This window comes from Sylvia atricapilla, chromosome 2, assembly GCF_009819655.1.
Source record: "Sylvia atricapilla isolate bSylAtr1 chromosome 2, bSylAtr1.pri, whole genome shotgun sequence".
Taxonomy (NCBI): Eukaryota; Metazoa; Chordata; class Aves; order Passeriformes; family Sylviidae; genus Sylvia; species Sylvia atricapilla.
The window spans coordinates 99,621,980-99,648,292 of record NC_089141.1 but is presented as its reverse complement, the minus strand read 5'-3'; the positions used below and the strand labels follow the sequence as shown (position 1 = coordinate 99,648,292).

General features: G+C 39.5%; 1 protein-coding gene across 1 annotated transcript in view; it reads left to right on the top strand.

Annotated features, from left to right (window-relative positions):
- The window catches only part of SCML2 (Scm polycomb group protein like 2), a 71,765-nt gene extending 55,358 nt beyond the window's left edge, over positions 1–16,407 (top strand). The window contains exons 11-15 of the mRNA XM_066313929.1: positions 4,276–4,458; positions 5,464–5,577; positions 11,444–11,725; positions 12,424–12,587; positions 14,070–16,407. Coding sequence (XP_066170026.1) covers positions 4,276–4,458; positions 5,464–5,577; positions 11,444–11,725; positions 12,424–12,587; positions 14,070–14,195 — 869 coding nt within the window. The 3' untranslated portion in view covers positions 14,196–16,407. The remainder of the gene's footprint in view (positions 1–4,275; positions 4,459–5,463; positions 5,578–11,443; positions 11,726–12,423; positions 12,588–14,069) is intronic.
- Positions 16,408–26,313: the final 9,906 nt, after the last annotated feature.

The window sequence follows — 26,313 nt, the reverse complement described above, 5'->3', positions numbered from 1 at the left end:
TGATTTGAGCAATTCTTTAGATTTAAATTAAAATGTAGCAATAGCAGTGTTTAAATTACAAATGTACAATACAGATAGTTTCTTACACTAAGTAGAGCTTGTGTGGCTCATTTAGCAGCTGTAGCCAAACATTTGTCAAGTAAGCTCACTACAAGTGAAATAATCAGCTTTATTAGTTCAAGCCATTCGCATAATCTTATCCATGCATGATGTTTGTGTTCTTAAAGCATTAACCAAGTGGGTGACAAGTCTCAAACTAATCTGTTTAGCTTCCAGGCAAGTGATTCCACGTGTTAAAGTTGCTGATGCTTCCCTTACCCCACCCCCCACAACCGTAGCAGTATCTTAGGTCGCTCTTAGTCCACCTATGTCACCTATTATGGAGTAGGTTTATTTCTATTACATATTGATGGCAAGCCTGTAGATAAATTATCTCTGTGTCTCAATCTGAATAGCTGCTGCTTGACATTTTTTTCCTTCTGGGCTAGGAAATATTCTATGTATAACAGTTAGCACATCAATTCATAATTCCATTGGTGGCGGTAAAAGACTTGGCATTACTTTCATCTCTTTGCATTAATACCAGATGTGAAAGATGATTAGTGTAATAGAGGTTCAGTTAAGTACTCATAAAGATGTTGCTGTCTAACTGTACTTAAAGAGCAGCACCCCAACACTGTGTATGGCAGAACTATAGTGAGCCTTGCTTAGGCATCCCCCTGAGTTTGTGCACAAAATGGATGCCACTTCTCTGCTGTGTAGTAGAGGTTTAATGGCATCATTTATATGTGGTTTTGAAACTGGTACTGCTTTAGTTTTTCAATATATATGAGCGTTTGTTATATTATTGGTACCTTGCTGTACATATTTCAGACAAGTCAATTTTCTAGAGCAAACTGCTCGGAGATGTTCATTGCCAATATTCTATTTGTTATTGTTTATTATAAGGGGCTAAATCACAGGCCAGTGAAGTCTCTGGGCTGTGACCGCGTAATTAAAAGTAATAATTTCAATCAGGAGAGAGAAATTTCAGATTCTTTATGTATTTGTCCTTGTTTGCATTCAAAATTTCTGTACAAAAAGGATTTACTGTTGTGCACCTGGCTTCACTCCAAGGCCTGTATTCTGGATTTGAGAACCTGGTGATGTGGAGTGCTCCAGAAGCAGAGTCCTGGCCTGGCTGATAGTGAGCCACAAGGCCCCAGTGGGTTTCTAATGTTCTTGAGCTCTCCCTTCTCCTTGGCTTGTCAAACAGGTAGCTGAGAAGTGGCTGAGCAAACACTCCCTGTCATTTTGTCAAAAATTTGTGTGCGATAAATTTTGTGAAGCATAAAATATGACTTTGATTAATGTAGCACATTACATCTAGCTGTGCATGTAAATAACAAGGAAGAAGAGGGAAACAACAGTAGAATAAAATAAAGAATTACAGTTGTAGCCTTAAAGTGGGTTTGGAGGGTGGCTTGTTGTTCTGGTTTTGTTTGGGTTTTTTTTTTAGACTGTCAAGAAAAAAAAATGTTGTGGCAGAGAATAAGCAAAGAAATCTTAAGTCTTTTGTGAACTGATGCTTTTATAGAAAGTATTATACCTACTGTAGGAGGAAACTGTGTGCTGATGAGGGCATGGATAAAATAATCTTGCTAGAATACATGGAATAATTAGTGGGTTCTTTTGGTTCAGCTGCCAAAGAAAAGAATTGTTTTGAATAAAATTAAATTTGGAATTTTTCCATCTTTTCTTTCTCAAACAAAGACACAAACTATATTATTTTTGTTTAATGCATAAGCTTTCAACTCTGGCAAATAGAAAGGAAATCAAAGGCTTGATTAGCAATCCCACTAATGGTGCTGGTGTCAGCCCCTTTTTCTCTTTGTAGCACAGAGACTATGGTGTTTGGTGGGATGAAATAGATTGAAGCTCAGATAAATTTTCTCACACAGAGAATTAAAATCAGAGTCTTGGATGAGTTTCATCACTATTAGAAAAACACATTTCTCTGATTATTTCCTTCTCAGTCTTTCTCCCAACTAGAACCCGGTAAGTAAAACATACTTAAAGAATGGAAGGTGAAGAAATGAGTATGGCTCTTCATCCTGAGGGCTGGGGTTGCGCATGCAAGCTCCAGTCCCTTTTTATATATCATTAGAATTGAGGTTATTGCATCTCAGAGGTACTCCTTTTTATTTTTTCTCCTAGCATTTATCTGGGAAGTAAGATGCTTATGTTTTTCCCAAACAGAGTAGACAGCTGGATCCAGAGCCTGTGGATGTGGAATCCCACACCTTTGGCTGGAGTTTGTATGGTTACCCTCAGATGTTAGGAGTTCAGGGGAGCTGCACTGAATCTTTATTTATGGATTTTTTTCATGGAATGTTTTGCTGGGGCAGTCACAACACCTCAGCTTTTTCTTGCTTTATCCTCCTGACAACTCTTGAATAACATTGTTCTTTTCAATGTTTTTTTTCAATGAGAAAATAAGGGGTATAGAATTAGTCATTTCCCCAAAGGCAATGGGGAAAGATTAGGAATAGGAAGATCCATAAGGCTGTTATAGAGCATTTTAAATTTCTGGTGTAGCTGACTACTACTTGCACTAAATTTATCAGGAGGTCAAGCTATGGTAGGTCTCACAGCCCATTTGCTCTCCAGAACTGGTTGAATTCCAAGCAGAAATTTGCCTTTGGAGACCCCTTCCCCAAACAGGATGTAGAGGACCTTGTGTCTGAGCCACACGTGGGGTTGTTAATCATTAGCATTTCATTTGGACATTGGAGCCTGGAAAAAACGTAATAGGCCATGGAAACACTTTGTTCCTGTAGTACTGACTCTTAAACTTCAAGCACTTGCACTGGTCAGTCTGTCATGAAAGCAGGTGGGAGAGGCAGCACATTGTTGTTGGTGCTGGCTGGTAAGCTCACATTAACTCTAATCAGAAGCTTCCTTACATCAATAGTGTAAGTAATTGACACTTCAGATTTCCTAAGGAAGCCTAAAATATGCTAGACTTAGGCATTTTCTTTGGTTTTGTGTATATTATCTGTCTCTTTTGTAACACAATATGGAAATATTCCTGAATTCAGATCTGTGAATAAAGGCTTTCTTGTCATTTCTGCCTTTTTTTTTTTTTTTTTTTTTTTTTTTTTTTTTTTTTTTTTTTTTTTTTAAGCATCTGCTACCAACAAAATGTGATCCTTTAAAGCTCTGCTTGTAATTTGGAAATTATGTTAACAACAGAAAGCTGCATGACAGGCTGAAAACCAAAAAGACAAATTGATGCATAAACCTGGTGTTTATGTCACTTCTTTTCAGCCCTAAGCTTAAGTTACAAGTTTGTTCCTGCTTTGTTCTAAAGTCTTCCTAATCACAAGTAACTAAAAGTTTCAGCTGATGTAATGGTAATTATTTATCCATGTATCTGTAGCACTGAGTCTTTTCCAAACCTTACTAATTTTCACAAAAAAGAAAAATATCCTCAGCTGCCACACTGTTTGAGGGCAAGGAAGGAGGTCAACAAGGAAAAGACGTAGGCACATGTCCAGGCTCTTTGTAATCACTCAGCTTAAAAGACAACAGATCCATTTGTGGCTGCTGTGGTATCTCTGCCACCTAACTCCTGTTGAAATAAATGGGAGCTTGACCACTGTAGTGCTGACAGCAGAATAGATTTCTCTAGTGATAAAATAGCAAATGGCAAAACAGTTTGAGTCAGAATTGCAATGATAATGGAAGCCAGCAGCTTACCACAAGTATTCTCCATTCAGTTAGAAACTGAAAAAAAACCCCAAAAAAACCCTAAAATTGTTTGTTTCATTTCTTCAGGTTTTGTTTTGTTTTTTTTATTTTGACTTTTTTGTTGGTGGTAGTGGTGGGTTATTTTAAAAAATAACTGTTAGGGCTTTTGTTGATTTTTGGAGGATTTTGGGGCTTTTTTTTTTGCAAATAGGTGATGGAGAGCTTGCTGTTTTATAAGTGATGGAAATTGCACATAAAGTTTTGGTGGTGAGGGAATAGTTGTAAGCTTTGTTATACTGGTGTGAATCCAATATTATTTTATTAAAATAAGTTCCCGTACAGCAAATTTAAACTGGCATGTGTCCAATGGAAGGTGAAATCAGTCCTTTGGATATAAATTTTTTAAACTATCAGAATGATTGTTTGCTCCTCTCATATCTTACATGGTTTAAATATGGATGTCTTCTCCTTCTAGTTAATGATGGTATTTTACTGTACTTCATGATGCTTGGGGGGTGTTTGACATAATCTTCTTATTCACAGCTTCCTTTGATGGGGAAAAGCATGCCATCAATCTTCCTTCTGTAAACAGTGCATCGTTTGTCCTACGCTTCTTGGAGAAACTCTGCCACAGTCTGCAGTGTGATAATCTCTTCAGTAGCCAGCCTTTCAGCCCTTACATGGGATGTGCACAAAGTCCTATGGAATACGATAGGAATAAGCCAGGTACTGTTAATCACTGGTTATTTTCAAGTGCTAATATTTTTGAGGAATGTGGAGGCTTTATGAAATGCAACCTCTTAGTCTTTCTGTGACATGAATTGCTTGAAATTAATACACTTCAGTTCTTAGTGAATTGGTTCCAGTGTGGAAATGCTTTGACAGTAATGGATAGGTCATACCACATGTGCAGAAATAATTATGTTTAGCAAACCTCTTCTTGTAGGCAAGCCAGAAAACATCTGTACTTTACCACTGTGGTACTGCTAAAAAGACAAGCTCAAAACTTTACGTTTCATTTGTTAAATTTATGTACGCCTCATAAAATAAACTTATCAAAAGATGCTTGCTGTCTATGAGAAGGCACTTCCCTGAAAGGGAGTTCAGTCTAACCCTTCCAACACAAGTACAAAGTCTTTTCTTTCTCTTTTCATCTTACTTAGGGTGAAAAATTTTACATTCTACTATGTGCAGTTCAGTTACCTAGTAGAAAAACTTGTGAAATTGGCTGCTTGTGAAATTTTGTCCAATACCTTTGCTGCACCCAGAACATAGAAGGGGGAGATGAAATTACTTGCCCAAGATCTCCCAACAGGTTGTTTGTAGGACCTGGTATTACAAGTCCCAGGTGAAGCCAGGAGTCACAGCTGAGATAGCCATGTTGTCAAGATAATTTCACAAGATTTATATTGGGAACGAAGCTTCTGCAGAGCTGTTTGATAGCTGAGTCTGTGTTCTGGATGCTGATGTAGAATTTTGTTTTCCTCTTTCCAATGGAGAAATTATGTTTGTAATTTTATCATATGAAACGTCTTAGTTTTAACTATTCAGGAAAGTAGACAGAGTCAAGGTAATTCAGCTTTCAAATTTTGTATTGAAGTGACTGAGTCTGTATGACACAGGAAGTGGAACCTGGTGAATGGCTGATGTCTGTCTTTGCTTCTGTCTCTGGACTTGGCCCATGAGCAGCTTTATGCTAGAATAATAGATAGGGACTCTTCCTCTTCACAGCCAAAGAAGAAATACCTGAAAACAGGAGTGCTAAACGATACCCTCAGGACTCTCCACCATACACTGCTCCTCTTTCCCCTAAGCTTCCCAGAAACGATGCTCATCCATGTGAAGGTAATTACATTGTGTCAGAATTATATATGAGGATTATTTATGGTTTCAGTATTTCCAGTCAAAAAGGACTGAGTACAACATATGTGCCTGGTTTGTTTCTAGCCTTTGACAGGTCAGGGTGGAAGTATGTTAATTATCGATCACTGGCACAGATTTTGCACTTAAGGAAGATCTACTGCAAGTTCCAGCAGTGCTTCTCCTAAACCTGCAGCCTTTTCTGTGAAGGGGCTCAGGCACACAGGTGACAAATGAAGCCTCCTGCTTCATGTAGGGCTGCTGAACAGAAAACCAATTCCCTTGAAATGGGTTAGGAGATAAATTGGAAGCAACTCTTAACTCTAGGCTGGGTTCATTAAGAGAGTAAGGGTGCATCTTGATGATACAACTCAACTGAGTTTATGGCTAGCTGCCAGTGGAAGTTGTGCTGCTCCTGCTTCTCCTGCTTTCCTTGCCTCCTCATCCCTGCAGTGAGTCCTAGCCCACCCCCTGCTCCCTTTCCCTGGCTGGCTAATGAGTAAAAGAAAACATTCTGGTGAAGAGTCTTGTTTTACCTCTCTGGAGTGACTCTGTGCATTTGGATGAGCACAGGGAAGGGTTGAGTGGAAGGCGGCCGTGGCCTGGGCAGTGGTGTGGCCTCCTGTGGCAGCTTGCTCTTAGGCTGGTGTAGTTCACAGATAAAATAATGCTTTTTCCTGTGCTGCAGCTCAGCTGCAGTAACTGAGCGCATGTCTAGCCTTAGTCTGCCTCAGATATGAAGTGAAGAATCTCGGTTTAAATGTCAATGAGAGAGACACAGCAAAATGGTTGAGTATTTCCTACTTAACTGGTAAGACATGGTAGTTGATGATACTGACTTATCCCATCTGATACATACTTTCTCTTGCAGCAAGATATTTGCACATCATTTACAAAGGCTTTTTTGAAGTATAATGGGGGTTAGTTATTTTTTTCCTCCTTGTTTTCTTTCTTTTTGTTTGTGATTTTTGAAATGATTTTGTATCTATTATCGTGAGTGGAGGCAGGATATCTCTTCTGTGCATATTAAAAAACCGTAAAAGTACAGTTAAAGCAGAAAAGGATGTAAAATTAAAATGTTCCAAATGATAACATATTTAAAATTATACATCTTATTATTTTGTGTATATGTAATGTATTCACATCTTTGTATTTCCTGTAGCTGTGATTATACACAGTTCTGCATTGATTATCAACTTCTGTGTCTTCACAAAAGAAGCTCTGGTTTAATTTCAGAGATACATTGTACATCTAACTTGTATTTCTCGTACAAACTAATAAGCATGGAGCACTCAATAACGCTCGAATGTAGTTGCTTCATTTGGAGCAAAACAAATGTTTAAGTAGATCTGCAGTATCTCGTAAGATACCTCACTCAAGTAAACATGAATACACATACTGATTTTATTCTTTGTTTGCTAGTGGATCTTTTGCAGATGGAGTCAGTGTACCCTTTAAAATACATTTTAAGATCAGTAGTTCATTGTAAAATGCAGTTACTTGAATAAAAAATAATTAAAATAAGTGGTTTTCCATGGTTCCAGAGGTTTGAATTTGTACTCTGTGCATTTTAACAGGCAAAGTGTTCTCTAGCATTGTGTGTTTCCCATTAGGGCAATGTCCTCTGCTGAAAATCTGGAGGCAATTTTGTAGCGGTCAGTCATGGGTTGGTTAACAAGAAAGATCTGCCCCCAAAAAGTTCTGGTTCCATTGAGACACAGTTGTCTTAAAATAGTTGTTTTGAAATATCATTTGAAGGCAAAATGGAGTAATTGTGGGAAATGGTCTTTCAAACAGCTCGTTTTCCTTCTGATCTGCTCAGGGATATGCTTTGCAGATTTTGCTGCCTTTCTTGCTCACTAATAGTTTTTTCTTAAAGTTATGAAAGATAAAGGAGGAGGGAGTGAGGAGTAACTCAGACTCCTTTGCCCTGAAAACAGAGTGTTCCTACTACTGTGTCCAATTACATCATTTTGTTATGTATGAGACAGAACAACTGGCTTCTAATTCCCAGAAGAGCCTCAAGAAAACAAAACATCCAGTTCCTGCTAAGGCTTCAGTGCCTAAACAGTCTGCTGTCATCCCTACATTTGACACTCAAGGCCTCTTACTGGCCTTTCATTAATCTACCTAGAGGTCAGGCATGCTGCAGTGGAACCTCCCATCTCTTTCCATACCTCTGTTATTCATAGCTGCTCAAAATGCCGAGGTAGGCGAACTGTGTCACTCCATGGATCACAGTGCTCATTTGCTTGATGCCAATTTTGCTGCATTTTGTTTGTAGAGAAGCTGGCTGGCTGGCTGGATCAGAAAGTGGATCGGATACTATAGCTACTGAACAGAAAGCCTGCCCTTAAAAAATGATGGGAAATACGCCAGCTTTTCCACATTGTGTATATGAGTTTAGAATTTACAGTAAGATAAATTCAAAGGCTCATATCTTGGAGGTAAAAAGCAGAGTTGATCTTTCCCAAACCTAGTATTTGCTTCAGGATATATAACATCAGAGAGAAATCTGGGATATAATTGGAATGAATACCATTAAGTTCTTTTGCAATGCAGTCAATTTTTAACATCTTTTTTTCTACAGAAATCTTGACAAAGATAATGTAAACCAATTATTAATAAAACCCAAAAGAACTCCTGTATTTGGATTCCTGCTAGTTAACTATAAAAACTTAAAAATGTGTTTTTCTAATATGTTACATGGAGTTGGCTGATACATGCTTGAATACTCCAGTTGAAACTCTCTGCTGGGGGTGTTAGCTCCATTGTTTCATCCTACTTTTCAAGACTTCTGAAATCTGAATCTGTGGGTTCAGTCAGTTGAACCTTATGCTCCTTCATACTGCTTTACTGTAACAATTAAAGGTATCACCTCTGCCTTTTGGACTTGGACTGAGATGTGGTTTCATTCTCTACAGCTCTAATATTCCTTTGGATGGCTACTTTTTAATTTTATAGTGTGCATCATTGACTTAATCTCTTAAAGTCTCTCTGAAATTCTGTGGAATTCTACCTTTTATTTTTAATTTTGGTAAGTTGCTGTAAGTACTTCTGAGCAATATAAAGGCTTTTATTTTCTTGTTTGTTTTCTTCTAAAACTTCAACAGCTTCTTTTCTTTTGTGCTTCAGGTCTGACAAACTAGAAAGTTTTGCAGTGGTTATTTTGAAGGTTATTTATATGAAAGAGAAGGACTTGTATCCATAAAAACTTCTTTATTCCATGACTATCTAATTTAGTCGAAGATGTTACATCACCTTGCAGATAAGGAGTCCAGGATGGCTAGACATAAAGATACAGGAGCAGGCTGTCCTCACATGCTGAAGGACAAGCTTGCATAGAAGAAGACTGTCCTGGCTGAACAGAAAGGTTTGGCTTGAACTCAGGGAAAAAAAGGACCTTTGGAAGGTCCTTCTGAAAAATCAGAAAGACTACAAGGATGCTGTTAGGTTATTCAGGGTGAAAATTGAAGAGGTTAAATCCCAAATAGAATTTAATCTGGCTACTGCCATAAAAGACAAGAAAATTTTTGTCTCATTTTTCTCAGCAGTCAGGGGAGGGCTAAGGAGAATCCTCAAGCCTTTACTGGGTGTGGAGGGGAAAAAAAAGAAGTTTGAGGAAGGCTGAAGTACTTCATTCCTCTTTTTCCTCTGTCTTTAGTACTCAGATCAGTTGTTCTCCATGTACCCATCCTCCTGAACTGGGAGGTCAGGATGGGAAGCAGGTTGAAGGCTCCATAGTCCAAGGGAAAATGGTCTGCACTTAACACATGCACAAGTCTCTGGGACCATATAGAATCTACCCAGGAGTACTGAGGGAGCTGGTGGAAGTGCTCACCTCTTTTTACATTATTGTGCTCTACAGTTAAGTGAAAGGAGGTTATTGGGAGGTGAGAATTCATATCTTCTTCCAACCAACGCTTCTCCCAAGCAGTAGGACAAGAGGAAATGGCCTCAAGTTACACATGGAGAATTCTGTTAAAAATGGGTATTAGGAAAAACTTCTTCACTAAGGGCTTGTGAAGCATTGGAACAGGCTGCTCAGGGTTGAGTCACCAGCCCTGGGGGTATTTAAAAGACATGTAGATGTGGCTCAGTGATGTACACAGTGGTACTGGGTTAACAATGGTTGCTGTGGCTTTTTACAGCCAAAATGATTCTATGGTTCCATCCTGTGTTTCTATGGTCTTGCCTTACTGAATTCACTAAGTAGGGAGCTGGCTCTCTGAGAGCCTTTAATTCCCTTTCAGGGTTATGCTTTTGAAGGTCAAAAGACACAGAACGGTTCTTCACTGTACTACACTTTAAACAGGATTCAGAAAGAGAACCTGATACCTTAGGAAGCAAGTTGAAAGCATGCTTGAGAAGCTTCCTGGGTTTTTAGGAAAATACTCTTCCTTTGGTTTTAATTAGGCATTTGCCCAAGAAATTCTTGAAAGTTTTCATATAAGAAGGATAGTAAAAAGCTTATTTCAATAGGATCTTGTTTTGCAGAACATACTAGTTCTTATTCCAAAGAATATGCTGCCTCACTAGCATATGTTTTATAACTTCAGTAGAGTTATTTTCAAGATGGTAATGTGGGGCTTACACTTCTGTGAACCTGTTAGCTATATTTTTCCAGCTCTTAACTCTCCTGCCAAAGCAGCATTTGTTTCATACAGATTTGTACATCATGGTTCCAACTTCTTTCTCGTGCTAGATATTGGCCTCATGCAAACGGAGGGGAGTATCTGTGATTGCTAGAGAATGGAGTGGTGTTCTTGTTGATTTGGGTTGTTGTTTTTTTTCCTGACATAGCATGCTGCTCTTGAACAGACCTGAACTGGGCTGAACAGGAGTGGAATTTTCAGTAATCGAGCAAACCTGGCTCCTGTCTCATGGCCCAGGGAAAGGGACATGCTGAACTCCACTCACGTGGCTTAGAATAAGTGACAGACTTTGAAAGGTCACAGTTCTTCTGAATTGATGTTTGTAGTTTGTAGAGTATAAATTTGCTGAAAAGACATAAGAACTAGAATATTGTTATTCTCCCTACCTCACTTTTTTCTTTTCTTTTCTTTTCTTTTCTCCTTCTTACTCCATGGGTTCAGTAATTTACCTGTATCTTTAGCGTTCCAGAGTCTGCAGTTAGAGACCCTGAAACCTTGCCCTATGCAAAGAACTGTGTGTAGGTAAAGCAGGGTGGTCAAAACATATTACAGTAATGTGCCATACCAGGCATTCCCAGCCTTTTATGGCTTTGCTTGTAACCTCTTCCCTTTTAGTAATGGCACCTCTGTCTGAACCTGTTGGGGTCCACAGATAATAATTGTCCACTTGTTTTCTTTATGAAGTCAGTAACTCCCTCAGCTGTTTAGAACTTAATAAACAATTGTTGGTTAACATAAGTTTTTGTTTGTATTAAAAATGTCTTGCAAAATCAATGCTGCATAATATTAATGGTTTGCTTTTTAATGATATGTTTCAAAAACAGTGAAAATTCTTGACTAAAAATATTTGATGTATCAATATTTACAGCTGACTCAATTTTTTTATTAAAAAAAAAAATTCTGTCATTTCCCTGCTCATAGCATTCAATAAGTACAATTGAAATGATTAATGGAAGAATGTCTCAAACTTTACATATTAAATATTTTGCTACAAAAATAATGTTTGAAAATACAGTAAGAGCCCAATGACTGGTTGAGTAAAAGGGATAAACATTCAGTCTCAGTGATTGCCTCACAGGAGATTTGTTAACAGGATTACAGTCTGTCAGTACCTTCAAGAGAATGTAGCAATGCCTTAAGTAACATAGGTGTAATGGCCATCACTTTGAACATATTGATGCTTGCTTTTTGTGTAGCAGAAACACTGCCTGTAGAGGAAAACAGCACTTCCAAAGAACACCGATTTTCTGAAGATTCTATGGATTCTGCACTTAATTCTGTAAATCCATCAAACCCAACCTGTCGAAATTCCACGGAGTACCGCACTTCAGGAAATGCTGCATATTACAGAAATTCCCATCAGCCAGCAACTGCTACCTCCAATTCAGCCCCAGTGCTGCGCAGGCTGTCCCTGAGCTCCGCGGGGAGCAGTGGTTACTATGAAGTCAGTAGGAATCGGATACAGAGACGGATTGAAGGTATGCTGTTAGACAGAACCTTCCAGAATATGTGTCTGCTTTTATTAACACAAAAAGTTATGAATAAAGAAGTTCTTTGCCATTGGAAAGCTTGCATATGGAGTGAAATGTGCTGTTGCCAAGCATGTCAGGCTTGCTAATGTAACTGCAAATACAGAACTTAAGCCTGTTAGTACTAACAGTATAGCACAATTCAGGGAGGGTCTTTCCTGCTGCAGCCTCTTCTTGCTGCTGTGATGGACCCTGCAGCAAGCCAGAGCAGACAGGAATAGCTATATGCAGCTCACTTCCTGAACATCTTATCAAATATTGCCGTGTTGCTGAAATACAAGGATAGGGTTTCCTACTGTCTCTCCCTCTGTCTGCACAGCTTCACTTGCCTTTGCCTCATTTCCAGTTAACAGCATCTTGGGACCAGGAGCCAAGTACAAGTAAAACTAATCCCTTTAGGTATGTCACAGTGCTAATGTTTGTACTGCTGTAAGTATTTGCAGTAATAGAAGTAATTTAAAGACAAAAGGAACAATTCAGTATTATTAGAAAGAAAATAAAGCATCCTTTAATTTTAATATGTTGCAAACAATGCATAATAAATACAGTACATTTATTAAATGCCGTATTTATTATTAAAGGGTCTTAAGAAATGAAATATGTTATTCCTCTATATTCTTCCTTTCATAATATATTTGTATTAAAAGCTGCAAGTTCCACAACTGGACCAGATTTGAATTCACTGAAAAGGGAGCCTTCAAGAATGTTGAATAAGGATCCTTCCACTTGGTCAATAGAGGAAGTGGTGCGTTTTGTGAAAGAAGCTGATCCACGGGCACTGGCTCCACATGCAGAACTCTTCAGGAGACATGTATGATGCATATCCATTCTGTTCTAGTAGATTGTGTCATGTTAATCTCTTAAAATACAACTTTCATGTCTATCAGTCTGTTTGCACTTGGAGGTGGAGTAGACTCTCCTCATATATTAGAGAGGCTGAAAATTACTTTCCAGCCTGAAACCGCTCCTGCAGTATATTTCTTCTGTCTTTCAGTCTTGCTGGACTAACATAAATAGCCACCTCCTTCCAGTAAATATGAAATAATGCCGACCTGGAAGTGCCCAAGTTCTAATGGCCAACATTCCTGGTGCCCCTTGATCCCTGGTGCCTCTGGAGAAGATGGCATTCTCATGTACAGTGTGAGGCATTCAGTCCCCCTGTTTTGGAGACTTAATGTCCTGGAGCAGAGATGATGTTATGCATCATTGGCTAGACACTTGGTCATTGATACTAACATCCAGAGAATCAGCTGAAATATCTAAGTAATCTGTTTGGGAAAACAATGTGTAGGGTTTCATAGCTCTGACTAGATGTTATCTTTAGAGACAGAAACTGTATCAGTTTGTGGTAGGTTTGATCTCCTCTATTCCTTCATGCTGTGCCGTTCTATGGTAGGTTGCTTAGTAAAGAGCTGCTTTCTTATTTTATTGCATATGTCGCCCTCCAAAAAGAGATCAGCTTTCCCTTTAGTAGTATTTTACCCATGCTCTTCTCCAGCTCCTCCTAACAGTTTAATCTCTAAGTAAATTGGAAGGAAAAATCAAAATAACTTCCAATGGAGATTCCTGTCTTGTATTTTATTCTTAGTTGTACAACAACAGTAAATGTCACTTGTTTTGTCATGTTTATGTTTAAAAAAGTAAGAGTGTTTCTCTTTATGCTGCTTTATGGAACTAATTGCCTGTCTATGGTATGCAATGATACTGAGAGCTTAGGGCTGTCATTTCAGCAGCTTCTCAGTCAGACAGTTGAAATCTGCCTAAGTTCTCCTTGGTCTTAATCCTGACATTCTCTTTGATTCAACGTGGAAATAGATCTGTCTGATTTCCCATATTTAGATGGTCTCTAGCCCCTTCCTCTGTGTGGCTGTTTGCACACAGATGCCAAAATCCTCCCACGACTGTTTTCAAGGTTCAGTGCAAGGCCTCAGTGCTTGGATCATTTAATCTCTAACTGCACAGACCTTCCTCTGCAGCTTCTTTTTATTTTTTCCCTTGACCCATTCATTTTTTTTCCTGGTTGGAAACCCTAATTCTGAGGGCTGTTGGGTCAGTTTATTTTATTTACTGTCGTTTTCTTTCTTTTACATCTCAAATACTTAATCACACATTAAAAAATAGTAAAACAAATTAAATTTCAGTGGGTCATCTGTAAATTCAAAATTGCAGTTACTGTTTTATATATAGTAGATATATTTTTACTACAGTATAAACAACTATAATGTACTTTACAGTTTTACCATGCAGCTTGTTAAAGTAGTTGTCTGTTGTGTTTATTCTCTTCCTTCTGCAGGAAATTGATGGGAAGGCACTACTCTTACTCAGGAGTGATATGATTATGAAATATATGGGACTGAAGCTGGGGCCTGCCCTAAAGTTGTGCTACCACATTGAACGACTTAAACAAGGAAAGTTCTAGCCAGTGTGTTGGGATCACACCAAGCTCTCAGGTTCACAGCCATTGCCTTGATTTGAAACTATTTTGCTGATATAAATCTTCATTTTTTGAAAGTGCTCTTGAAATGTGAAAGTGACATTCAGGATAAAGGCAGGGAGGGATTTGTATTACATTCTAGTATTTTTGCAAACTATTTCACAGAAAGTTGGCAGGGAAGGAAGGACAGTTGATCATACTGGGTGTGGGCAGGTCTGGTAACAACGCTCTCAGAATCCTGAAAAGTGTGTTCTGTGTTACAGGCTTCAGCCAATGTGTTCATATCCAGAACCAAAACAGCTGAATCCCAAAGGGAAATAATAAATTAAACTAGCATCAGGTGTTTATAATTTTTACAGGGGTGGCTGTAAACTTTTATATTGCAAGAAAATCTTAGAAGATCTCATCTCTGTAGTGAATATTCTGGTCTTTCAGAAGAGAGGAAGAGTTATGGAAGAGAGGGCCTAATACAAATATAAGCTTTTATAAAGTGTGATTATCAGTCCTTTGGGAAGTTATGAGGACAAATGTATATTGTCAGTTTAGGCAGGCAGTAAATATTTCTGTTTCATGGAAGGTCATACTGGCTGTATAAACAGCCATTTCTGGGACAGACTGATTTCACTGGAACAATCCATCCACATATTAAACATTCCATCTTTTTGCTAAGTTTGGCATGGATGTTTGTGTTCATGCTTTTTATATGTACACGTGTATGTGTCAGGGAAATACATACTATATAAAAATATACATACACGCTGTACATATCTTTTCAGTTTTTTAATGTCTACTTTGCACTGTGCCAGAGAGAACTGTACACAATTTCTTGTTGTTTTTTTTTACCAGTAAATTTAGTTGTGTATTACTTTCATTAGCACCTGTTTAATTTGTTCTTGGAGTCAGAAGGTGACAAACAATCAAAAGGTGTCTTTATTCATACAGGCAAGATCCCTGTACTATGCAATACTCCTGGTTATTCATCCCTTAACTCTGAGCCATATATTCTGATACATATTTGGAAAGACACATTTGGTTCCAATGTTTTGGGTTTATATTTCCTGTGAGGAAGTGCTACTATGTAACTGATAAACCTTTTTTGGGTAAAATTGGTGCTGTTTGTATAAGCTGCAAGAATGAGTGGTGATAATAAAGCAGTTTGTTGTCACTGCCAGCTGTAAAATACATCCGGGGCGAGAAAATATACTTTCTGTTTAGGAAACTGAATGTACTGTATGTAATAGTCAAGTGATAAAAACAGTTTGTTAGGGAAGGTGTAGTTCTAAAATGGTAGGATTTATTATATTTCTTAATGCCTTTTTATATGAAAGCATATAGTATAAATGTATTTTTTACAAATTCCTTTTCTGAAAATTACTTTCTTTACCCATAGACTGATACTCATCAGATTTCAGCAGAGGTACTGCTAGAAAAAAGTGCATTTTATGACTCACAAGTCAAATTATTTTGTTATTTTAAGTGACTGCAATGCAATTTCAATTCAGAAAGTCATTTGGACCCTGAGAATTGTTTTTGTTATTACATCATTAGACATTTGACACTAAAGTTTATCTGTATCGATTTGGTTTTGCATATCTTTTGTGGTGCATGTATGCTTAGATGAATAATACAGCCATGCTCTTTATAGTAAGAAAAGGTCAGAGCATTGATTGAAGAAGCAGAATATTTTCTCTCAGTGTTAGAAAAATACTGACTTAACTTTCAAATGGTTACACCAAAAATTATATATTAAGGAAAAACATCATGCCCCACATGTTCAGTACATTGTTTATACATATGTAAAATTGTATACTTCTAAGCTTTATTATGCTGAATTTGGGTTCTTCAGCATAAAAAGATCTCACAATTTAAGTGAAAGTAATTGACTGAAAACAATTTTCATTTTTCACATTGCCCTTGGCATAAGAAAAAGAAAGATGTTTAAATTTTCTGTTCGGGCTTTATGGTATAGCATTTTTGTACATGGCACTATTATGGGTATAAATATTTGTTCAAGGCTTTCTGTGCACCCATGTGCACAAAGATAACTGTGATGTTGCTGTACCAGAATTTCTCCATGTGTTGTAGTGTGAGATTCAAGCATTCAGAGTCTTACAGCAGAATATGTTTTTTATTGTTTATTTTCAGTGGGATGTTCTTATCTAGCAAGAAAAATAAATTAGTTTGTTAATTGTTGTAATTGTCCATTCTGTTTGATGCCGTGTGGATGTGTGAGCGTTCTCTGCGTAGGCAAGGGTGGCTGTCTGATCTGGCATTTGGCATTTCTAGACAGTTCATTGGACCATCTGATACATGGAGGTTTTAATGAAAAGGGTAAGATCATTCCAACCTTGTTCATCTGAAGCAATTAATGTTTGAACTTGGGTTGTTCTATGCTTTCAGAATATGAACTTACCTAGTTATTCAACTCCTTAGTTTTGTAGATCTCATTTTGCAACATACAGTTTACAGAATTCACATATAACCACTGAGGGGAAGACACTGATAAAAACTGTTTGTCCTCTGTTCAGATAAACACACGAAGTATTTTAAATCAAAGCAGTTAATGGCAGTAAGTTTGAACTTTGTACGCTTCAAGCTTTCTTAGTTCTGTGGTACAGAAGTCCCTTGTTCCAGTGACTGTTATCAGCCATCAGCCAGTGCCCGAGATGGAACTTGGATTGGGTTAATGGCAATCTCACAGCCATCACTGGCAGGTGATGAAAATTGGAAGTTGGCAGTGCTGGTAGTCCGGAAGCATTTTGCATCTGATCTCTCTCAGAACATACTTAGTATCTTTTTTGGTGTTTGTTTGATATACAAGACAATATGATTTAGTCTTTTTGTTTCTCAAAGCTGCTTTTCTATCAACATGGGTTAATCTGTTTCTCTGATTCTGTAACTTCTGGTCATCTTGGAAGACAGTGCCATAACTCCTCAGTGCATAGTGGGACTGTTGGAAATTAAAATATTGCTGCCTCGGAGGACTAGAAGCCCCAAAGATTATTTTTGCAGAACACCTATGCAACAGTGGAATTGAAGAAGACTGGAGGGTAGACTGTGGCAGTATACATATTGTAGGACTTTTTCACACATATGTAGGAATGACAGTGAAAGACAGCAATATCATGTTACAAATGTTGGCATGAAGGGTGGAGCATCTTCCCCTTTTTTGTTGCTTTGGATAAAGACACACCATTTTTTATTTCAGGTGGTAGACACAGGCGCAAAGATGTTTGTCTGATTCTCACTATATTTGTACAGCTCTTCTTCCTCTGCAGTCAGGGATATAATTTGCAAAAAAAGTGATATTAACCTTCTCTGTAGCTCTTACAGTTTTGTGTGGGTCTGTGGATGTCATTACATAAGCCCTGAACATGATAAAAAAAAAATTCTAAGTTTGAGTATCTCAAGTACTTCTCTAGGGGAAAAATGGTGCCCTAGGTGGGGATGACTAAAATCTTGAACTTCTAACCTGATTAGGTAAATTTTTCTTTGTGCTTATCTTTCCTTTAATTGGAGTCAAAATTCAGAAAATTGAAATATGGGTACACTGAGACAAAGCTGCTATTCAGTACTTCAGCCTTTTCCATGTTCTATGTAATGAGGTCCCCCATCTCATTCAGCAGTGAGCCCCAGTCTTCTTTTGTCAGCTGTAGAATGTTGTCTTTTTTAATGCAGGATCATGGAGAGAAACACGTTTTAAAAGGGGATGATAGCAGTATTTTTTCTTTGATTGCCCAGCTAGTTACATAATAGAGTAAAATTAATGAAGAGGTGTGAACCTCTTCTAAGTAATGAGCATCTTCGTCTTTTTGTCGCTCTTTCTGCTGAGTTGAGTCTATGTAGAATTACACTGGCTTGGCTTGAAGAGGAAAAAAGAAAGAGAAACCTACTTGAGATCAATTTCAAAGGTCATATATTCTTCCTCTCTATCTTTATTACATGTAAAACCGTGGGAGTGAGCAAAAAGTGCTCATTTGGAACTGCCTAAGAGTGATGCAGGGAGGCAGAAGCTGATTTCATGTCCATTTTAGTGGTGAAATGATTGCTGCATTTTTTTCAAACCCTGATTATCATCTTTCGCTCTGTAAAGCTTACTAGCCCATAATCCTGGGATTGTGTTCCCCAACTGTCAGTGTTCTTGTTGTTTCAAAGGTCATGCAGAGCCATTTTGAGACTTGGTAAAATCTGAACAGTTTGTTGTAAACTCACTGTGTTGTGAGTCCGCAACTGTACCTATAGATAATATTTTATATATCTTTTTGGTGTTTTTTAGTGTGAAAAGTGCAGAGATAGGGTTGGGGGGTTATTAAATAGCAAAGTATTTTGCTACTTTGTTCTCTGATGGCTTGTTCTAAATAAAGCCTCATTATTGTGGCGGTGGTAGATGACGGGAGTCTTATGTGTACTTAAAATATGCCATTAAAGTGATCCAGCAGGCTTTTAAATTCCTTGCTTACATAATCATCCATCCCTGTCCTGGCAGATAATTTTGATTAGCTGTAATTTGTCCCATTTGAATCAGAATTAGCTTCCATCAGCTCCAGAAAGTCCCAGTCCTGCTGTACACACTGAGGAGTCCTGCACAAGCTGCTTCTCCTCATAGTTTTATGGACCACTGCTAGTTTTATTTTAGCTTTCATTGTCTGCAGGGGAACTGTTTAGTGCTGATAGTGACGGTTGCACATCTCTACTTCTTTTCTTTTTAAAATACATGAAGGCATTTTCATCCACAGAGATTCACTTTTCAGCATCCGAAATCAAAGGCCTTGCGGGACAAACAGCACAAGCAAACAGATGCCAGCACAAGGGGAAGGGGAGATTGCATCCCATGTTGTCTGAACAGACAAGCGTGAACAGATGTACAGCTTGAAGCTGGCAGAAACCCCCTCTGCCAATGGTTCCTTTCTAGTTGTGACAGCTGGAAGAAAACGAATATGCCACAAAACCACCATGACAATTGCTGTTACCCTGTGCTGACTGTCCCAGCTCTGAGGTCCAGAACTGGAAAGAAAAAGACTCATCGACTCTTCCAGGTGGACACAGAGGCAATTGTCAAGGCAGTGGGGAAAAAATGTAATGAATGGTACACCTTAGAAAGTCTGGTGTTCAGATGCAAGAGGTCACGATTTTACTACATTTTCCCCTTTCTTATATTTAGTTTTCTTCCGTAGTTATGGAGGCACTCTGTTTCCCCAAGCAATTGGCTAATGCCATCTAGGTTTTGAAGTGAGGTTTTCAAACAGGTCTGAACTCTTCCTCAGCTTCCATCTCTCCAGACTAGTGCTGCTGAAAAGGTTTCCCCTTATTGAAGACTTTTTTGAGGGAAGGATCTTCCCATGTGCTTCTTCCTACTCCTGAATGTTATGAAAAGTAAGGGAAGGACTCTGCAGCTTTTGTTTGCTTTATCTCTGATGTACCAGCTATTGCTACTGATTTCAGCCCTTGCCTGGGCATGTACATGCTACTCTGTTATGAACAGATGCCTCTCACCTGCACAGTGTTACTCAAGGTGTGATCTACGAAGTGCTTTTCTTTTTAACTCCCCATGCTTACATGAGCAAAATAGTGGAGGGAGAAATTAATAAATGCTCAGTTTTAGTCTGTCCTTGGTTTATGCTTGTATTTTAGGGCTGAGGTAGTACATAGGTAATTTTATTATATTGAGCATAATTGCTTATTAGGTTCAATGGGTAATGTGACAGGGGACAGGCTTTGTTGGTTGGTTGGTTTTAGTTTGGGGAGATTTTTTTGGTTTGTGGTGTTTTTTTGTTTTTTTTTTTTACCTGACTACTATCAGCTGTTTGTTTGTTTTCAAGAGGCCAGCTCAGCAAAAGGGAGCATATTACTGTCATACATCTTTGCATTCACTGTAATAAATTAATTGTAATTGCATGGGTGGTGTTCAGCTACAGGAAATTACCAAGTTGGGGAAAGTTTAAATGTTTTGAAAGAAAACAGAAAGGCAAGGCTGGGATGAGTGATAGGCTTTGCTTGAAATAAACATAGGAAGGAAAATACATGAGGAATGAAGTAATGGAAAGTTAGGAAGGAGAAAACCAGGTGGATATATCAAGATAAAGTGTTTCAGATTCACAGATTACTTGTGTCTTTGACTATTTGTGTTAAGCTGGAATTTTTAAGGGGAAAGTTAAGAATAAACATTTTGAACCACATCAGGTGAAGGGATGTGAAGTGTTCTATCTTGATATGATTTTATCTGAAAACAAGGGATGAATCCTTGTAATTCCCAACCCAGTTTTTGGGACATGCACTCTCTTGTCCTTGAATTGTTTCTTTGCTGCTAACAACTCACTCTTGGTATGGTGTTTTTTTTAAAGCCAGAGTAGTTGAGGAGCCAAAACCTGTGAATACAGGCATGGGTTTGACTTGATGTAACTTAATTTCTTTACATAGTTGTACAGACTCTTTCTCAGTTTAGTTCACAGGAGTTAAGGGTATGAGTGATCTGACCAGGTACCAACATCTGCTTTACAGAGACTTCTTGACTTTACTGATTTTATTAACCAGTTTCTATCATGGGAGTCTCAATACCCATTTCAACTTTAGCATGAGCTAATTCTCCACCTGAAGTGCTCTTCGTTGCAAGTAAGGTAGAACAACCCTCTTCTTACTTGAATACTTCATTGGAAAACCTAGTTGGCATTGTGAAACAAATGTTGGGGTGCACATTACAGTAACCAAGCAACGTTGGCCAGGTTCTACCACACAAGAGGTCTGGCTTTTAAAGTCCAGTTGTTCAGGATATCTAGCCAAAATTCTATCCACAGAGAATATTTGTGCTTTCTTAGATCTTTGTTGTTGCACAGAATGCTGTGGCAAAAAGCAGAGAGCGAGCACTTAAATGTTCTCTTGGTGTTTTTTATCCCCACTCTGACCCCCGTGTACACAAATGCAGGTGGTTCTAGGTGAGTGTGGCACATGCATCATTGGGCTTTGAGTGGTGGCTTTGTGCCATCATGGCTGAGCTGTGGAGGGTCTTTGAAGGGTAGGTACATGCTCTCTTATGCTGGTTTTGCTCTGGGGAACAAGCTTTCAAAGTACTTATTTTGAAACATTTCTTTTAAAAAAAAAAAGAAAAATTGCACCTGTTACCTTTATAACTTTGAATGCAGTTAGGTTGAGTTTGGGGTTTTTTTCCTCAATAAGTGAAAAATTACTTGTGTGTATCAGAAACTTCAAAAATCAATAGCTTTCCCATGCTTATTGGTACTTCTAGGGGCTTGCTTTGGGTACCTAAGCCCCACAAAGGATCTCCTTGTTTTGTGTCCAGTGGCCTGTCCTTGGTCACTGGATGAGATGTCATCCAAGAGATGCCAGTCTAGGACAAATCATTGCCTATCTTTGTTCCTAAGCAAAGAAAGATGGGAACTCTGTTGATGAGGATGTGGTGGGAAGGATGACATTGAAACAATGCAAAAAATGTGACCGTTTTGAAACAGCTGTGGCCTAAGGAACATTAGTAATCCCAGGAGCAAGGGGGGGGGGGGTGGGGGGACACACAGGGTGATGCAGGGATGCAGTGTCTGTTACCAGTGTTTCACTGGAAACACACTTCCAAACAGTGAAGAAATTATATTTCACTTGGAAAAAAGTCCTTCCTTCCAAACATTTTATTAGATTGTACTCTGCTGTTTGTTATTTTAAATTTCATATCTTAGTTTGGAAGAATCTTAATAATTTCAGTACTGGGATATTATGATATTATTCTAAGAGAGCTTGGGGTATATGGGCACGAAGCAGTACTAAATATTTTAGTGATTAGTAATATTTCTACTCAAACATGAAGAAATGTTTCAGATGGTTCAACAACAGAACAGATTTTCCTAACAGGATTGCAATGCCATGATTTTAACAACTGTGGAAAATATGTTTTCCACACTAAAATTAGAGGATTTGCTTTGTGTGTGTAGGACTGTCCCAGAGTACTCTATATTGAAAACTTCAGCATTAAGGGTATGTAGTATAGTCTAAGAGAAATGGAACTTTAAATAGTAGGAGGAAGCACTGGGAAAAAAAGTGAAAGGTGAATGAAAAAATCAAATTGCACAAATTAACATTATTAATGTCACTGTGTCAGGCTGTCTGCCTTTGGGAAGGCAGGAACAGATCCCAGAGGAAAACAAGGTCCTTGACTGAGCCCTTCAACATGTTTTTATAAACTTCAGCACAAAAAGAAACCAAAACATCTGGCACCAGGATATTATGCAATGTTGTTTTATGCTGTTTTCATTGTCTAATGTTCTTCATGAGAACTGTTAACAAGTCATTTACTGTTGTCAGATCACAGTCCCAAGCTGCCTCTGTGCAAGTGAAGGTGGACAGACTTCTCTGATTCACTCCCTTCCATGTTTAGTGGCCACCTCTGTGCCAATTGATTTCCCCTGAAACCTTTCATGTGCAAGTGTGTGAAGCTGATCCTTGAGCCCCTACGGGCCAAACCTCTGCAGGCATGTGCAAGGTGGTGTAATTATCGTAGTGCTCTGGGAGACCTGAGCAGAAAATGGGTAGAACTGATGAAAAAAGTGAGCACTGATCGTAAGACATAGTGGCATATCAATTTTATAGCAGATAGGCGTGTGGGTGGTAGGGGAGTGTAGGTCACACAAGTTAACTCAGGCATGGGAAAGGCAAAAAAAAAGCTACCTTTGCTCTTCTGCTTCGCTTTGCATTTCTGCTGGGATCATTTTGCTGCCCCTTTTCCCTGCTTCCTGCTGTCAGAGCAGGAGCAGGAGGTTGCACTACCTTATGTGCTCTGCATGTGTGGTTTCATGTATGGTCCCCCCAGCCCTCACTCTTTGGCTGCCTTCATCCCAAGAAAGCATTGCCCTCCCTAGGCTCAAGTGTCTGCCTTTCTCCTCACTCTCACTGAGTGGCCTGAGCCATGTCTTTGAAGCTGGCATCTTTCTTTTCTCTGTCAGTGGCTCATGGCCAAAGGCTGTGATTTTGCTTCTCCCTTTCATTCTCTGTCTGACTGCTTGCTAACTTCAATAAAGGTGCAATGCTAACAGGCTTGGATCTTGTCTGTTTCCATTGCCTTCTTTCCTCTCCCTGTTCACCATCTTTCCCTGGACATCCAGTTGTCTGTGCCTTACCTGACTGCTTGGTGCTCTCCCAACCTAGAAACTGCCCAGTCCAGGTAAGTTCCCTGTTTGAGATGCTGCTCATTCTCCTTTGGGATTAAGTTATTTTGCTAACAGCTAACAACACGTGTGGAAGTCTCCCCTGCTCCTGGAGCTGTTGCTTTGGGCAGCATAGGGCAAAGGCTGTCCTGTGTAGGAAAGTGGGTACATCTGAGCACTCCTGCCCCTTAAGACTTCTCTGTCCCATGGCCTTCATCTGAGATGTTTAGTTTCTGGATTCCTGCAAAAAGCCCCTGCTGGACAGGGGGAAGAGAGGAGAGGGAAAGGTAACAGGATCCTGCAATTGTACCCTCTCATTCACCCCCTAACAAGACCCCACACCCAAAGTCCAAGTCACATGGAGACTGGAGCCAACAAGGGGTGCCCCTGAAGGCAGGGCTTCTCTTTCCCTCTCGTCTCTCTTTCCCTCTTGCGTATACTCATCATTGTAAAATGTCTTCTTCCTACTATTACAGCTTAATGACTTTCCCTTCAACTTCACTAGAGGTATTAATGTCTCCATTAACAGCCACCAGAAATGGAAGCTCCATATATCATGAGTGCAGCTCCGCATCCTTCTCATACAGAAGTTTCAGAAGCAGTTAAAATGTAGCCCTGTAGAAAATTAATGGCCCAATATACAAAACTTGTAATTGCTGCTTAGAGGCAAGGAGGAGGAGGAGGTTAAAGTGCTCAATCTTGGTGTAATTAAGTACTTTGTTCTATGGCTGCTTCTCCCCCATGCTGATGGGGTGTAGGACTTGTGCTTCACACACGAGGGTGGTGGGAGGCGAATGGTCCCTACATAGTATCATTTGCCCAAGAGAGTTCAGCAGCAGGAAAGGTGCCGGCGTGTGGCTCCTCTTCCCATGGCACAGCCTTGAAGCCTGGGGTTGAATGAAATGGCAGCAGGGTAGGCAAGCTGCCTTAAGCCTTCCTGGGAAGATGCTGTTAAGAATATTTATTCCCTATGCCCCTGCAGTTTAAACTATGAAAAAGCCAGGAGGTGGGGTGGGTGAGCCCAGTCTGCTCTGCTTGTTTCTATGGGAGTGGCTCCAGCCTGTGTCACAGGCCCTGGGGATGTTGGTGGCAACCGGCAGTGCCAGGGAGCCTGCCCATTCTGGCCCTGTAAAGCTGGGGAGGCTGTCCTGGAGTCCCTCTGCCCCTCTGCTGAGAGGGATGTTAGGATAATTGGAGCCTGCTCTGGTTTTCCTCAGCCCTGCTTCAGAAGGAAGAGGTTGCAGTTACTCCTTCAAGGGACTGGGGCAAGATGCAGCCACATGGCTGCTGGTCTGGTCTACTGTTACAACCAGTACCAATTGGCTTTAAACTCAATTTGTTGTCCCCGGGCATTGAGTGTTTTGACAGTGCTTGTATGGGTTTATAATGTCATAAAGCTGATTTAGCCTAATTTGTTGTCAGGGTTTCTGGAGCCTGTGGTCTAAATTCAGCTAAACCAGACCTCTCTGTGTGCAGAGTGGGCTGGGAGGTGCCCTCAGCATTGATGCTCCCAGTAAAAGCCTCTGAAGGAGAGGAGGGAAAAGCTGAGTCCCTGCAGCCAGTGCAACCACCAGGCTCTGCCTGTCCCAGCAATCCTGTGGCAGCAGGAGGGGCAGCAGTGGATGGATGCCCTCTCTGCCTGCTGAAGATGCTGTGGAGAATGACTCACACAAGGACGGCAAGGATTGGGGCAGCTGGTGCAGCAGATGCCACCACCAGTGTTAAACACTTCTTAAAAAGAAAAGAAATTAAACTTCTTTTGGACTTGCTTCTGTCAACTGCAAAATAAAAATTATAGCAGCCAATTCGGTGACCGCCTAATTTTACTCTGGTATAGCCCTGGGGAAAATTCACATTTTCAGAAGGTTTTCTGACAATCAAGAATGGGCAGGCTGAAAAAGAAGGGGACAGTGACAACTGGGATGGCCAGCCCAAGGGACATTGAAATCCTCAGCCTCTGCACTGCAATAACCAGATGACATATTTCATTAGCAGTTTCTTGGAAGGAGAAAAACAAAATAGCTGAGTATTTTCAATTAAGAAAAGAAGATATTTTAAAAAAGACAGTCAGATGACTAAACATTAATGAATCCATCAACACTTTACGCTTTTCCAAACGTTGTCAGTTCTGCCACCTCAGGGAAAAATAAAAGGCTTTAAAATACTTAAAAAGCAAGAATTCGACAGAACAGATGCTATGCCTATGTGAAAGTCTTCCATTTTGTATTAAGCAAGAAGGCAGTGATCCTTCAGCCAAGAAAAAGAGAAACATTATGAGCTTCCTAACCTCATAGTGTAGATTCATTTTCCAAATAGTGAACTGGTGTCTGCTGCTATCAAAACCTGCAGCAGATCTTGGCGTGACACTGGAGCCTATGGGTGTGAGTGGACTTGAGGCACTGAAGCTGCCCCTTTGAGCAACTTCTCATTCCATGAACAACTGCAAAAACCTTCCCAGAGCTGTCCAAGACGAGTCTTAGAAGTAGGTTGGCTGCAGCTAGGCAAAGGCAGGCACAGTAAGTATACAACCACATCCAGGTTTACAAAATTTGAATTTTGTTACAATTTCAAATTAAATGTTCCTGGTACACCGCCAGGAACATGTACTTTGAAATTGTAACAGAAGTTTTCTACAGGTATAGCCACAAAAAAGGCAGTGCCCACCAAAACTTGTCCTCCTGCTCTTGCATTAGTCCTTCCGTCAGGATCTGTTTTTACCAGTGAGCTGTGTGAAGTTCGAAGCTGAACGACAGTAATTCACCTCCAGCTCATTTCCACAGACAAGTGCAAAACTGTAACCTAGCCGAACTTTTATTTTAATTGTACATTCATATTTCTCCATTGATATAGGCAGTTTTGTACACTGCTGAGTGATGAAGTTACACAGTTCTGCTCTTTTATGTGCACTGATTTCAGCCATCAAAGAAACCTAGAAAACTAACAGTAAACAATTTTTCCAC